Source organism: Rhinatrema bivittatum, chromosome 6, assembly GCF_901001135.1.
Source record: "Rhinatrema bivittatum chromosome 6, aRhiBiv1.1, whole genome shotgun sequence".
NCBI lineage: Eukaryota > Metazoa > Chordata > Amphibia > Gymnophiona > Rhinatrematidae > Rhinatrema > Rhinatrema bivittatum.
Genome location: NC_042620.1, coordinates 329,646,675 through 329,662,474, shown reverse-complemented (window position 1 = coordinate 329,662,474; position 15,800 = coordinate 329,646,675). Strand labels below are relative to the sequence as shown.

At 44.5% G+C, this 15,800-nt stretch overlaps 1 protein-coding gene across 3 annotated transcripts in view; it reads left to right on the top strand.

The window, feature by feature from the left end:
* The window catches only part of SLC16A2 (solute carrier family 16 member 2), a 177,525-nt gene that overhangs the window by 140,189 nt on the left and 21,536 nt on the right, over positions 1 to 15,800 (top strand). For all 3 annotated transcript variants that reach the window (XM_029607673.1, XM_029607672.1, XM_029607674.1), the window contains exons 3-4: positions 3,516 to 3,972; positions 13,362 to 13,505. In XM_029607673.1, the coding sequence (XP_029463533.1) occupies positions 3,516 to 3,972; positions 13,362 to 13,505 (601 nt within the window). The remainder of the gene's footprint in view (positions 1 to 3,515; positions 3,973 to 13,361; positions 13,506 to 15,800) is intronic.

Sequence of the window (15,800 nt, the reverse complement as noted above, 5' to 3'; positions counted from 1 at the left end):
AAAAGAAAAAAAAGGGAAAACGCAAGGAAGACACTATCTGACAAAGGGTCCCAGAGTACAGACCTTCCACAGACCTTCTATTTATTTTACACATTGCTTTTACCCCATCCACTAAAAGTCCATCCACTAAAAGTGGTTCCAGGCGGATAACAATTATCCACTCACAGTCATAAAATTCCATAAAACATAATAATAAAATACACACATAAAACATACATAATCAAGAATTACACAGAAGCTTCAATAAAACAGCATTCCTTAACTTTTTTCAAAAGCACACTCTGGAGTCCTTAGTCCATGTATTTTCGCCCACCTCCTCCATTCTCTCAGCACTGACCCCTAAGAGCAAGTGCCGCCAAGCTGCCTTTTATGTGTTCCTGCCAAGGCTGGAGGGCTTGTGTGCATGCATGCAGGTGACACTGGCGAGCCAACAGGCTGCTTAATGGAAGAGCTGACCCTGGAAACAGGTTGAATACCCTTAAAGCCGGCCCTGTTCGCTGGCACATCCGAGTCAACAGGTTTCTGTGCATCCTTGAAGCCTGATGTGCAACTGTTTTCATGCTCTCGTGCTGAGTTAGGTGCAGTTTTAGTGAATCACATGTAAACACACATTTTTACATTGTGCCAGTCTCCCACTAAAAAAAAAAAAAGTTGCACAGGGACTTAGCACAAGTTTACTAAATCAGCACCATAGTGTTTAGATAGAAAGAAACAAAAAAGATTTTAGTGCATCTGGATCAAATGAACAGTGCACACATGTGAAACAACTTCCACTACTCTACCTGCACGTGCTTTAAGCCGACAGGAAATATCTCCAAGCCTTTTCTTGCAGATCTTCGCCAACTGTCTGAATGGCATTCAATGGGAAATGATTCAGCGGGCTTTGTAAGAAAATAACCTTTCCAAAATTACATTAAAAAATGCCATCTGGTGCCGAGTCCACCCATAAATAAAACAGTAGATTGCATTCACATAGCCAGATGCTGTCATTTGTCGGCTGAAAGATGCTGGTGGCCAGAGCTCTCTGCGCTGCTTGCCAACCTCCGGTATCACCATGTTTATTAACGCCGTGCATTTCCATCCCGTGCACCGATACCCTGGTGTTTTATACCGGGCAGCTGCTTTTGTGACATGTCGGTGGCTTCTCCGTGGGCAGCATCTCCGGCCCTGTGAAATGCTAAACGCGGATTTCCCCCCTCGCTGAATTTCTTCCGCTCCCCCTCTTGACCTGAATTGTATTCCCTGCTCTCACCTCACTGAAGCTTCATGAATAACGCACCGGCTTCTTCCCTGTCTGAGTTTATCTGTGCCTTGGGAGCAGAACCGGGAGAGTGGTGCCTGAGAGCGACGTACGTGGCAGATGGTGGCCGCGGTGAGAGTAAGAGAATAGCTGCCAGTTGAATCAATAAACCCTGGATTATGGGAACAGGAAACCAACAGGTAGAAATGGCATTAAATCCATGAACACAAAGGGAGACTTTTAATCAGAATAAACATGAACCATAGCATTTGTTTTTATTCTGATTTGTATGTGTACCTTGTGAATGTTTATCTGTATTATTGGATCTAACCTTTTGTATTTCTAAACTGCTTTGTGGGTCCATGTTTGGTTGGGTGAGCGGCATAGAAGTGTTTTAAATAAATAAATCACAGGATTTCAAACCATTAGTCTGTTAAGGAAGGAGTGGCGCTCTGTTTAAAAACATAATAGCTAAAGCCACAGACGCGCAGGGCGTACGGGGTAAGGAGGAGGCACCGTGGGTTAATCTGGAAAGGTGGAAGGGATCACCCATTTATACCGGCCTGATACCCAGACCTCCTGGGCAAGGCAGAGGAAATGGGCAGAGGTTTATGGGAAGGCAGTCACAACACGGCTGTGAAAGTGGTGGTTTCAGCCTGCCGGCTATCGACCGGGACGTCCTGGCAGCTCCGCGGGCCTGGCCTTTTCAGTGCTTCTTTAGAAGTCAGAAGTGGTCGCTCGTCAACATAAATCGAAACGCAGCCGCCCGTCTGATCGGCAGCGGTTCACCGAGGGTCCGCGGCGCTGCGAGTTACGCCCGCTGCCTGTGCTTGAAAGGGCTAATTGTAAACTGGCGGACCAGGCCCTCTTATGGGGCATGGTCCGCCCAATCTAAAAGAGCTCCTGGTACCATACATCGTCCCACACGTGCCCTGCGATCTGCAGAGAAATTACCGAGGAGTCTGTCCGTCAGAGAGGTTCCTGTGCGGGCCTTTTCTGATATGGACTTCCATCCAGCGGAAATTCCTGATATTCCCGATTACCGAATTGTTCAGGAAGCAACTGAAAGCTTTCTGCTCCTCTCCCAGGCCCGTTGCAGTCAGCCGGTTTGCAGATGGCATGAAGGGAGCGTTGGGGGCAAGCACAGAGGATCTCGGAGAGGGAGAGAGGAAGGGGACTGGACAGACTGGATGGGCCACATGGTCTTCATGTTTCTGTGTTTAAAATATGGTGGAACAGACTTAAGCTACCATTAAAATCCCAACATGGCCCTGTTTTGGCGGTGTGCCTGCATCAAGGGGAATGCAGTAGTTTATAAAGGTCAAAGACAGAAAAGCAAATAGAAAGGTACACGATAAAACAATCATTCCAGTCAAGATATAATTGAGCAAAAGCAGTAATGTGTTCAGGTGGATAATACAGTAGTCTCTGTTTACAGAGGTGCAATCAGTACCTTCTGGATTTACCCGCCTGGGGACGTTGCTATTGGTTCTGCTATGACTAGTGTGATTGTTTTAATGTGTTATCGTTTTGTTTGCTGCTCTCTATTACTGCTTACGTATGGATGATCAGGTCTCCTGATGGCCCCTCATTTAGCTAGAGCCAGCCTGCTCTGACCCTGGTTAGTTCCCTAGTGCTGAAACACGGCTGTCTTGGGATTTTAATTTTTTTTGTCTTGGTCTAAATGTGTTTCGCTGGTTTTTTTTTTTAACAGTCTAATGGTTTGAAACCTTGTGGTTTGTGTTTTAAATATTTTTTATTCCGACTGAAATCCTTCTTTTGTAATGAGCCTGTTTATTGTCATTTCCACCTGTTGGTTTGCAGTTCCCCCTAATCCGGTGTTTATTGGCACATTCAACACTTACTCTCCTCAGAGAGGCACCACGTCCTCGGTTGTGCTTTGTGGCTTTCCCTGTGGCGTCCACCACCTCTCTCTCCCTTTGACGACTCTTACCTTACTGCGTGCGTGAGCTGCAGACCGGCAGCAGACTCACCTCCTCGCTTGCAGTCTAGAAAAATCTCCAGGTTCTTTTTCATGCGCTGAATCTCTTTTTGTTTTACCATTGTAACCTTTTTTTTAATGTAATGATTTCTGTGATTTATTATTGTAATTTTAGTTTTATTGATACATTTCTTAATCTTGCTGTAAATCACACTGAGAATTTATCAAATGCAATAACGTAATATTAATAACAATCGTCGTCATATCCCCTGCGGAGTTTTGCTCAAAAACGTAATAATAAACATTTTTCTTTTTTTGTTTGTTTGCTCGCAGGTCCCTTGAAGTTCGCTATTTTACCTATGGGATTCTCTTTGGCTGTGGCTGCTCTTTTGCTTTCCAGCCCTCTCTGGTCATCCTCGGTCACTACTTTAAACGGCGCCTGGGCTTGGTCAACGGCATCGTGACCAGCGTGAGCTGCGTGTTCTCCGTGGGCTTTCCTTTCCTCATGAAGATGGCAGGGAAGATCATCGGGCTGGCCCACACGTTTCAGGTCCTCAGCGTCTTCATGTTTATCCAGATCCTCTTGTCGCTGACCTTCAAGCCCGTCCTGCCCTCTCACGGGCATAACGGGGCAACAGAGAAGACGGCCTTCAGAAGCAAAAAACAGAAATGCGTGGCCCTGTTTAGAAAGTATTTCAGCCTGCGGGTCTTCAGGAAGAGGACATACTTGGTTTGGGCATTTGGCATTGCGACTACAGTCCTGGGATATTTTGTCCCTTACTCTTACTTGGTAAGTATTTCCGTTATTACTGTACTTCTCTTGGTACCTTTGTCCGAGGTGCCAAACGTACAAACGCGGAGCACTTAATCAAATCAAACGTCCCCTGCAAAAAAACACCCATGGAACAGGAAGATTACAACAGTGGACGACCACAGATGTTGCTTTAGACAAGAGCTAAAATTTGCCAGGGGTGAAGCAGCTGGTGGAAAATTGCTCCAGCACAGGCAGCTCAGGGATGTATTTATGGGCAGGAGGGATCCATCTAAAGAAAATGTACTCTGGCTCGTAGTTTATGAAACAAGGGTGCAACGTAGCATTGCATGAATCAAGGGTCATTTGCACGTGAAAAATAATTATAAAATGACAATGGGGTGACATTTAATGCCAGCAGTGATTATATTGAAAAACTGCTTCTTGCGACAGAATGGTCTGTTTTTGGTACGCACTAGCTTTTTCATCCATTTTTGAAGTGATATTGTTGTACGCAGGGAGGACAGCTTTAAAATGTGCACGCACGACCCCTGTGTGTGTGTATGGGGTGCACGCGCATGCTCGTGTACTTTATATCATGCGAGCAAATGCGCCTGCGCAGTATAAAATGCGCATAAATCTACCCTGCGGCGTTCACACCTATTTAAAAGACACGCAGAATGTATTCTCAGCATAATCAGATACATTTAAAAAAAAAACAAAACGCTGTTATCTGGGCAAGTAGTGCTTTTTAAGACTTATCTGGCTAAGCAACATAGCCAGATAAGTTAAAAAAAAACAAACGCTGCTTAGCTGGATAAATAACATAGCCGGAGAAGTAGTGCTGAAGACTTATCCAGCTGTCTGACGTAGCCAGATAAGTTTAAAAAAAACGCTGCTTAGCTGGATAAATAACATAGCCGGAGAAGTAGTGCTGAAGACTTATCCAGCTGCCTGACGTAGCCAGATAAGTTTAAAAAAAAACGCTGCTTAGCTGGATAAATAACATAGCCAGAGAAGTAGTGCTGAAGACTTATCCAGCTGTCTGACGTAGCCAGATAAGTTTAAAAAAAATGCTGCTTAGCTGGATAAATAACATAGCCGGAGAAGTAGTGCTGAAGACTTATCCAGCTGCCTGACGTAGCCAGATAAGTTTAAAAAAAAACGCTGCTTAGCTGGATAAATAACATAGCCGGGGAAGTAGTGCTGAAGACTTATCCAGCTGTCTGACGTAGCCAGATAAGTTTAAAAAAAAACGCTGCTTAGCTGGATAAATAAGACAGCTGGGGAAGTAGTGCTGAAGACTTATCCAGCTGCCTGACGTAGCCAGATAAGTTTAAAAAAAAACGCTGCTTAGCTGGATAAATAACATAGCCGGGGAAGTAGTGCTGAAGACTTATCCAGCTGTCTGACGTAGCCAGATAAGTTTAAAAAAAAACGCTGCTTAGCTGGATAAATAACATAGCCGGAGAAGTAGTGCTGAAGACTTATCCAGCTGTCTGACGTAGCCAGATAAGTTTAAAAAAAAACGCTGCTTAGCTGGATAAATAACATAGCCAGAGAAGTAGTGCTGAAGACTTATCCAGCTGCCTGACGTAGCCAGATAAGTTTAAAAAAAACGCTGCTTAGCTGGATAAATAACATAGCCAGAGAAGTAGTGCTGAAGACTTATCCAGCTGCCTGACGTAGCCAGATAAGTTTAAAAAAAACGCTGCTTAGCTGGATAAATAACATAGCCGGAGAAGTAGTGCTGAAGACTTATCCAGCTGCCTGACGTAGCCAGATAAGTTTAAAAAAAACGCTGCTTAGCTGGATAAATAACATAGCCGGAGAAGTAGTGCTGAAGACTTATCCAGCTGTCTGACGTAGCCAGATAAGTTTAAAAAAAAACGCTGCTTAGCTGGATAAATAACATAGCCGGAGAAGTAGTGCTGAAGACTTATCCAGCTGTCTGACGTAGCCAGATAAGTTTAAAAAAAAACACTGCTTAGCTGGATAAATAACATAGCCGGAGAAGTAGTGCTGAAGACTTATCCAGCTGCCTGACGTAGCCAGATAAGTTTAAAAAAAAACGCTGCTTAGATGGATAAATAACATAGCCGGAGAAGTAGTGCTGAAGACTTATCCAGCTGCCTGACGTAGCCAGATAAGTGGCGTTTCAAATAACCTTTGCCGCTACTTAGCCAGATAAGTTGGAACTTGTCTGGATAAGTGCTGCTTTGAAGATTAAGCCAGATAAATCGGAATTTATCCTGATAAGTGGCGCGCAACTGAAACACCCGTGTGTTTTTTTTGTCTGACTTTTAAAATTCATGCTTGGAGATTTTGCCAGTGTAATTTATACACATTTACGCCCCCCACCCCGTAAGTCGGCTTTTATGTGTATGAGTCGGGAGATTTTCTAACACGTGTGTGGCGAGGAAATTGCCGGTTTTACCAATCAGTCCAACATTTCGCCCAGTCCATCTGCAGGTTGTTGAGACCTTCCTGGCTCTTCAGCCTCAACTCTCCCCCCCAGTTTACCCACGCCCCTCGCCCAGTCAGTATTTTGGCAATAAAGACTCTTATTCTCATGCCAGATAATTAGCAGGTATAAATACACACAAGTAACAGGCTTATGGGCATTGCTTTAGCATGTTCTAAAACAGAAATTATACGCGTAAAATCTTGGCCCTGCCTGACAACGCCCCTGGGCCGTTCCTTTTTCACATGCACAATTTTGCTTGCACATGCTTACATGCACGTGCATGTCTGGGCTTATAAAATAGCATGAACACAGCCTAATTACACGAGAAAGTGCTAATTCTACACGTGCACCCCTTTGAAAATTCACCGTTACGTGACTATTTTTATCTTGACCTCCTTTCCTCCAGGTTTACATAGCTAGGTCCTTAATTCCGTTTTGGTAGGCTTTCTCTGGATTGTCTCCACAGGGTGGATATCTTTTTGGCAGTATGGTCCCCAGAACTGGACATAATGTTCCAGATGAGGTCTCTTCAACGGTTTGCACAGGGGCATCATCAATTCTTTTTCTTCTGTAGCTCTCCCTCTGCACCCTAGCATTCCCCCCTGACCGTCTCACAATGTTTTGAAACCTTGAGATTATCAGATGATCGTCCCAAGATCTCTGGTGCACATCAGTCTCTCCCCTCAACCCCCTCACTATTTACTGCTCTCTTGAATTTTTGTGCCCCCCCCACCCCCCAATGCACGACTCTACACTTTGTTTTGTCTTAGAGCTTAGCTGCCAAACGTCTGACCACTCCTCAAGCCTTCCCAGATCATTCCTGATGTTTCTCCTCCACCTCGACTCTGCACCCTGTTGCGGATCTTTGCAATATCGCCCTAAAGACAAATCTTGCCTTCTAGCACCTTTGCAATATCAGTTACAAAATCATTGAACAGAAATGGACTCCTGATCCCTGAGGCACTCCACTGATTACCCCATTTTCCAGAGAACAAACTCCATTTACCACTATTTAATTTGCCTATTATTTAACCAGTTTTTAAACAGATTTATTTACTTAGGACTTACCTCTAGGTTGCTGAGCTTATTTTTGGGTCTCTTCTTTAGAGCAATGTCAAAAGTCGTACTTAAATCTACATCCAGCACTTGCTCCTGTTCTATTCTTTTGGTTACCTAATCAAAGAAATGGATCAGATTTATTAGACGTGATTCCCTCAGCTAAAAGCATGCTGCTCTGAATCCTGTAATCTTCTGCATTGTAGATATTACATTATACTTTAAGCTAAAGTGACTTTCCCACCATTGAGGTCATACTAACTGGTCTACTCTCACTTTTATGAAGAGAAGCAACATCTGCCCATTCCCGTCCTCGAGAACTGTTTCTATCCCCAAAGAATGATTTAACAGAACCATTGGCAGAGCTGTCAGAACCTCACTGAGCTCCCTTAATATGCCAGGATGAATCCTCATTGCCTTCTCCATTTTCAGTTTATTAGTAACAGTACATGATGGCAGACAGTCTGCCCAGTTTTCCTGGTCTACACTGTTAAGGATATGATTGTATCATGAATGCCGGTATAGAAAAGCCTTAAATAAATAAATAAATAAAATTAATCTAGTCCAGCTGCCAGCTGTAGAAGCTTGACTGGAGATGTTTTCAAGGGTGAGAAGTCAGATGAACTGAACCAAATCAATGTGAACCTGGAAGATGTAGTAAGCCAGATTGACAAACTAAAGAGTAGCAGATCACATGGACCGGATTGTATGCATCCAAGGGTTCTGAAGAAACTCATAAATGAAATTTCAGATCTATTAGTGAAAATATGTAATCTATCATTAAAATCATCCATTGTACCTGAAGACTGGAGGGTGGCCAATTTAACCCCAATATTTAAAAAGGGCTCCAGTGGCGATTCAGGAAACTACAGACTGGTTAGCCTGACTTCAGTGCCGGGAAAAATAGTGGAAACTATTCTATAGATCAAAATCACAGAGCAAATAGAAAGACATGGTTTAGTGGAACACAGTCAGCATGGCTTTACCCAGGGGAAGTTTTGCCTCACAAATCTGCTTCATTTTTTGAAGGGGTTAATAAACATGTGGATAAAGGTGAACCGGTAGATATAGTGTATTTGGATTTTCAGAAGGCGTTTGACAAAGTCCCTCATGAGTGTTGTAACTGTGAGGTTTGGGTGGAACCTTGGACACTGTGGTAGCTGACCACGCTCATGGGGGGAAGTCCCGTGAGGGGCCACAGGTCAAGCTTAGCTCAGGACACACAAACACATAGTTTGATCTTTTATTAGACTGTGTAAGGAAGCCACCAGAGGTGGCAGTAGTGAGCAGCTGGAATAGCCCGGCAGGGCTGGTATCCCTCAGGCGCTGGGACAGCGACTCCTCCGGTAGCAGTGCTGAAGTGGAAAGAACTGAGAGAAAGAGTACAGTGGAGAATATACAAGACCCCAGTATGGAGATCCCCAGGGTAGGGAGAGCAGACCCTCGAGGAGCGAGTATCTGAACCCTGAGAGCTGGGAGGCTTGCAGATGATGTACTCACGCAGCGATTCCACGTAGGAGATGGCACTGGAGCTGGAATGGGGGCAGGCCCTTGAGGAGCGAGTGCCTGGTTCCAGGGAACAGCTCTGAGGTGGAGATGGTAGTACTCACTGATGTTGAAGATTAGCGAATCCTTCCAGGCAGAAGAGAAGGTAGGAGTAGACAGCGAGTCAGGGAACATGGGCCCTCGAGAAGCGAGTACCGGTTTCCTGATAGCAACCTGGAAAGCAAGTGAGGCCCCCGAGGAGCGGGTACGCCGTTAGCGTTAGAAAGTCCAATAGAGATTGGAGAGGCAGAGTAGCTGGGTACGGAGAGCGAATCCCATCCGTAGGATTCCCGTAGGATTACCCCCTCGCTAACTCAAAGGCTAGCAAACATTGTAGGCTTTAAATATCCGGGATTCATGACGTCATCACGGGGGAACGCTACGGAGGTTCGCGCCAAGTAGGAAATAAGAAGAAGGGCTGCGCGGTGCGCGCACCCTATGGTACAAGCGGAGCATGGCGGAAAGCAGTGCCCAAGCCGGTCCGGGGACGCCGGAGAGGACGGCAGGCAGACGCCGTGGCAACCAGGCGTCCATCCGCAGCATGACGAGGAGCAAACAAAGAGAGGTAGGGGGAGTGAAACCGTCGGAAAGGGACGGTTGCAACAATGAGAGGCTTCTAAAAAAACTAAAAAGTCATGGGATAGGAGGCAATGTCCTTTCATGGATTACAAACTGGCTAAAAGACAGGAAACAGAGAGTAGGATTAAATGGTCAATTTTCTCAGTGGAAAAGGGTAAACAGTGGAGTGCCTCAGGGATCTGTACTTGGACCAGTGCTTTTCAATATATTTATAAATGATCTAGAAAGGAATACGATGAGTGAGGTAATCAAATTTGCAGATGATACAAAATTATTCAGAGTAGATAAATCACAAGTGGATTATGATACATTACAGGAGGACCTTGCAAGACTGGAAGATTGGGCATCCAGATGACAGATAAAATTTAATGTGGACAAGTACAAGGTCATACATATAGGGAAAAATAACCCATACTGTAGTTACACGATGTTAGGTTCCATATTACCACCCAGAAAAAGAACTAGGCGTCATAGTGGATAATACATTGAAATCTTCGGCTCAGTGTGCTGCAGCAGTCAAAAAAGCAAACAGAATATTAGGAATTATTAGGAAGGGAATGGTTAATAAAACGTAAAATGTCATAAATGCCTCTGTATCGCTCCATGGTGAGCGATACAGAATACTTGAATACTGTGTACAATTCTGGTCGCCGCATCTCAAAAAAGATATAATTGCGATGGAGAAGATACAGAGAAGGGTGACCGAAATGATAAAGGGGATGGAACAGCTTCCCCATGAGGAAAGGCTAAAGTGGTTAGGACTGTTAAGCTTGGAGAAGAGATGGCTGAAGGGGGATATAATAGAGGTCTTTAAAATCATGAGAGGTCTAAAACGGGTAAATGTGAATCGATTATTTACTCTTTCGTATAATTGAAGGACTAGGGGGCATTCCATGAAGTTAGCAAGTAGCACATTTAAAACTGATTAGAGAAAATTCTTTTTCACTCAACGCACAATTAAGTTCTGGAATTTGTTGCCAGAGGGTGTGGTTAGTGCAGTTAGTGTAGCTGGGTTCAAAAACATTTTCGATAAGTTCTTGGACGAGAAGTCCATTAACTTCTATTAATCAAGTTGACCTAGGGAATAGCCATTGCTATTACTGGCATCAATAACATGGATCTACTTAGTTTTTGGGTACTTGCCAAGTTCTTATGGCCTGGATTGGCCACTGTTGGAAACAGGATGCTGGGCTTGATGGACCCTTGATCTTATCCAGAATGGCAATTTCTTATGTTCTTTTGACTGCTTGTAGGACATCGCTCCTTATCCAAGTCAGTTTTCTGTTGTTTTCCTTTTTAGTTCTTTACCGTTCTGGGTAGATAAGGGTAAAAGTTCCCATACTTAATCCAACACCCAGGCCCTTCTACTCTCCATGTCTTACACTGAGTTTTGTAATAATCTAAACAGCTACTAAACTTAGCTAGATTGTTGCCCTAACGTGAACCCACCTATCTCGCCATAGACTTGCTGGGTGACTCCTGGTCATCACCAACCTGTCGGCGTCAACTCTGGGGGGTTGCAACCATGCTGGTTCCCATTCAGCTACCCCATGGCCTGCAGTGTTACTAGACTGTGCTTCCTTTATTTGCCCCTTATTTTCTCTTAATGCCTCTTTACTTGATGGAGTGAAGGGCAGGTTGTTTACAGTTCTACACCCCTCTAATCCTGTTCCTACCACTGTCGTCTATATTCGTCCCAAACGCGCTTGCATTGTCACAGTTTTGATTGTTGCCACATCTGCCAGTCAGCTTATTCCAGGTGTTCACCACTCTCGCAGTAAAGAAGTATTTTCTCTTCTCTTCTCTGAACCTTCCTCTCTGCAGACTTACATCATGTCCCTTTGACACCGTGGGTCACCATCTACTCCCTGACACACCGTACTCATCTGGAATTCAGGACGCTGCTCTGTCTTGGTGCTTCTTACCTCTCCCATTGTACTTTTACTGTATCCTCCGCCTCTGATCCACTAGCAGACATAGCACCTCGGGTTCTGCCCTGGCTCCTCTTTTCTCCCTACAATTTTTCCCTTGGTGCTCTGATCTCCTCCCACAGCTTTCAGTTCCATTTTTATGCTCTTGACTCCCTCTCTATACCAAAAATATTCACCAAGAATCCCGTCTGACATTGCCTCCTGGATTATCTCTCCATCGCCTTAAACTTAACATGGCCAAGATGAAAGATCCTCTCTTTCTACCCAAATCCACTGTCTTTATAGATGGCTTTCTCATCCTCTCGGTCCCTTTGGCCGGTAATCGTGAGATCGCCTTTCTGGGCACTCATCTAAAACACTGCTAAAGTGTGGTATTTCTTCCTCTATAACTTTGCTAAGATCTGTCTTTTCCTTTCTGAGCATGCTAACAGAATGCTTATCTGTTTTCTTATCACTTCCTGTTTAGGCTGTTGCATCTTGTTTTTGGCAGGATTCCCACTGAACTGTCTTTCTCCACTGCAATCCATTCAAAATTCAACTATGCGACTTCTCTTCCTTCAGTGTCACTGTGACCTCTTCTGAAGTCATTACATTGACTCCCCAAACCACTTCCCCATACAGCTCGAGCTTCTCTTACTCATCATACAAATGAATTCACTTTGTAGCTCCTCCTTACCTCGTGAGCTCAGCTCATCCAGCAGGTTGCTCTTATCTATGTCCTGCTCCTCCACCACCAACGTCTGACTCCTTGCTTTCCACCTTGCTGCACATTACGCCAGGAATAGACTTCCTGAGTAGGCGCATCATGATCCCTCTCTGGCCGTACCCAAAGCCATTCTAAAAACTCAGAGGTCCATATTTGGCGCCACTTGGCCAGATAAGTTTTGACATCCTGCTAAGTGGGTGGCAGCTGAGTATGTGCTCGGGATTAGTGGCCACCGCTTAGCTAGATAACTAATTCTTTGGCTAAATAGTTAGCCAGCTAAGTGGCGGGTGGAGCGAGAGCATGACTGGGAGGAGCTGAGTTAGACAGATAAGTTGTCTGGTCATCCCATAGCCAGTGGTGTCCCCATGGTCAGTGGTGTCCCCATGCCGCTGAATATACAGGCTAAGTTAGGTTTATTTGTCTAACTAGCTGATCTGCACAGCGGCTGAACATGGTCCTCTCAGCTTTTTGAGACTGTTTTTAAATCCTTTCCACGTCTCTACAATGAATCCACTTCCCATAGACTCATTTTGCCATGTATGTTTATCTTGACAAAATTGTAAGCTCTGTGGAGCAGGGACTGTCTTTCGTGTGCATCTGTAGAGTGCCGCATACGTCTAATAAGTGTGCGGCACTCTACTCTACTCCACTCCTGCCATTTGCTTTTGGTCATTTTTATTAAAATTCTACACAATTATAACACCAAAAATTCTTTGTGAAAGAAAAAATTCCAAAATTCTACAAAATAACTTTTCCAATTTAAAAAAAAACTGCTCTGAATCAGCCATCTTTTGTGGAAACAAACAAGAGATGTAAGTGCTTGAAGGACGTCCCGTTGAAACAGAGCATTTCCTAGGACCTCGGCCTAGCTGGGGTACAGTTTATGTTATTTACCTGCTAACACATTCAGTCAAACCATATGGTTTTTCCGATCATGATGGGCGCAATACGGGCCCTTAGAAATGGCAGATGTGCGGGGTTTTTTTTGCACGCCCACTGATATTAACCGCCAGCCCTCGGTTTAAAGGGGGGCCCAGATTCAGCGTCATGGCTTCGGCCTTTAAGATAATTTGATTCAGTGCTCTCACGATATTTCATGGCTGCATTCTTTGTTTTGTTTTTGGTTTTTTTTTCCCCCCCCCAGATAAAATATGTGAAGCATGAATTTAAGGAGGATAAAAAGGACTGGGTTCTCTTGGTGTGCATTGGCATCACGTCCGGCATCGGGCGACTCGTGTCCGGGCCCATCGGAGATTACATTTCAGGACTGAAAAAGATATACTTACAGGTACTGTGAATCCTTTACGCCAGGCTGATGGGGGGGGGGGGGGGGGGCGGCCTCCGTGACTTTATTTTATTATTTTATTTAACATTTTTCTGTACCGAACTTCATGACAAGCTTCATATCAGGCCGGTTTACATCGAACTTAGGGGTTAACTGAACAAAACCATATAACAGGAAGGCCGAAGCACAGTTACAAATGACAGGGAGAAAGAACTTGGGGGCTAGAGTAGCCAGGAAATAAAGGACAGAAATAACTGGAGCATAAGAACGTATGAATATACAGTGGCTGGATCGGTCATTTAGTCTATTGGGCTAAACGAAAGAACTGTTGCAATGTTAGGCTTAAGGGAAGGCTTGGACGAAAAGCCAAGTCTTGAGTTCTTTTCGGAAGGTAATCAGGCAGGGTTCCAGTCTTAGGTCGGTCGGCAGGTTGTTCCAGATGATGGGGCCAGCTGTGGAGAATGCCCGTTCTTTCGTGGAGGTTAGACGAGAGGATTTAGTTGGGGGGACTTGAAGGGTTCCTTTGTGTGCCGCTCTGATGGGTCTTGCAGATGTGTATAGTTTGAGTGGGAACTGAAGGTCTAAAGGTAGTTGGTTGTGTATGGATTTGTGGATAATGGTGAGTGCTTTGTGCAAAATTCTGTATTTAATAGGTAGCTTGTTAAGGTGACTTGTTAAGCGCAGCACAGTGGGTGGGAGGAAACGCCTCTGAGACGTACGGAAAGAATCCAAAGCTAAGGGGGGGGGAGGGAAAAAAATCGAGATGTGGTAAAATCGCCATTAAACAACAAACTGCGGCAGAAAGTTGCGTCAGCTTCCAGAAAAACACCAGTTTCTATTACATCTGCTATTCCTGGGTGACCTCCTATGCAAGCTGAAATATTGCAGCCCAGAATACAGTAACCGGCAAAATACCACTTTTTTTTTTTTTTTTAGAGGGGGGAAAAAAAAAAAAAGACATTTTCCTTAAAATGCTACAAAATTCTGCAAATAGAAACCTTTTAAAGAAAACAATTGCTTGGCTGTAGAAAATAGCTTTAGAATAGGGAAACGTTTTTCCCACTCCAGCCGTCGGCGGTAGAAATAAACAGCTGTGAATGTCTGACAGCCATCCCCCTTTGAAAGAGCGGCCCTGGCTGGGAGCGTGCAGCTGTTTCGGAGTCATGGCGTTAATGTCATATCTAATGTAAACGCTCGCGTGCATTCGGCAGGTCAGATTGTAAAAACTTCCTGTGGTCATGGGCAGAGTACAGATCCTCCGAGACAGCAGATGTGCTGTGCACACACTTAGCACGTCACCGACGTGATCTAGACCAGATCAATTAAGCAGGCTTTGAAGAGACTGAGAGACGGAGACATTAAGAACAAAGCTCAGCGTAACAGCATCAACAGGAAAATATCTTTTTTTTAAATTGAGCCGTCTCCTCCTAGGATTTTGCACTCCCTTCTGCAGCTGTTTCTAATGCGTTCCCCATTTTACGGCCCATCCACTGTAAGATAATATTTGCTTCTTGACCCAGAGGTTAAACACACTGCGGCGTATTCCACTGGGCCTGAAAGATCGAGGAAAGGAAGTTCTGCGTTAAAAGCCAGGAATGTGCAAGGTTTCGTTGTCTGCTCGGCGTAGCTTCCAGAATCGGTACACTTGGGAGCGTTAGCTTAGGGGATGCGTCGCTCGTTCTACATCGTGCATTTTTGGAGACCACCCCATTTTCTTGCTTTACGAGAACCTGGCTTAGCAGTGGGGTCATGGTGTGGTACTGTAGCAGTGCATGCCGCATAGCCAGGCCCTGAGGTCCACAGCCAACTTGGCATCTATGGCCAACTGAACGAGCGCCCTCACCCTGTACACAACAGAGCTAGGAGACTTCCTAATTTTTTTTTTTTACATTTAAAACATAATGCTATTATTATTTATAAACTGTAAGTAAACATAAGGGTGACCCTGATTCCAAAGGTATGACCCATAGGCCTGTGTGGATGTGATCCTTAACTTTTACCAAAAATGACCATTAGTCTCTGTCTGATTAGCAATCTCTACCATGTTAAGCAGTGGGGTTTGAAAAAAGGAGCATGTGACTTTTGATTATATTAAACTAATCAGGCTGTAGATCTCATTAACAGCAAAGCAAACTCCCTCCACTACCTGGCACATTGTGACACCCCACAAAATCCTGCCAAAACCTTTGTAGTAAACCTGCCGTATCGTATAACAGCAGTAACATTCACTCAGAAAAGTCAGCACCACAAATATAGTAAGAAGCCGTAGAACACCAATACATCCACTGGGAAAACAGA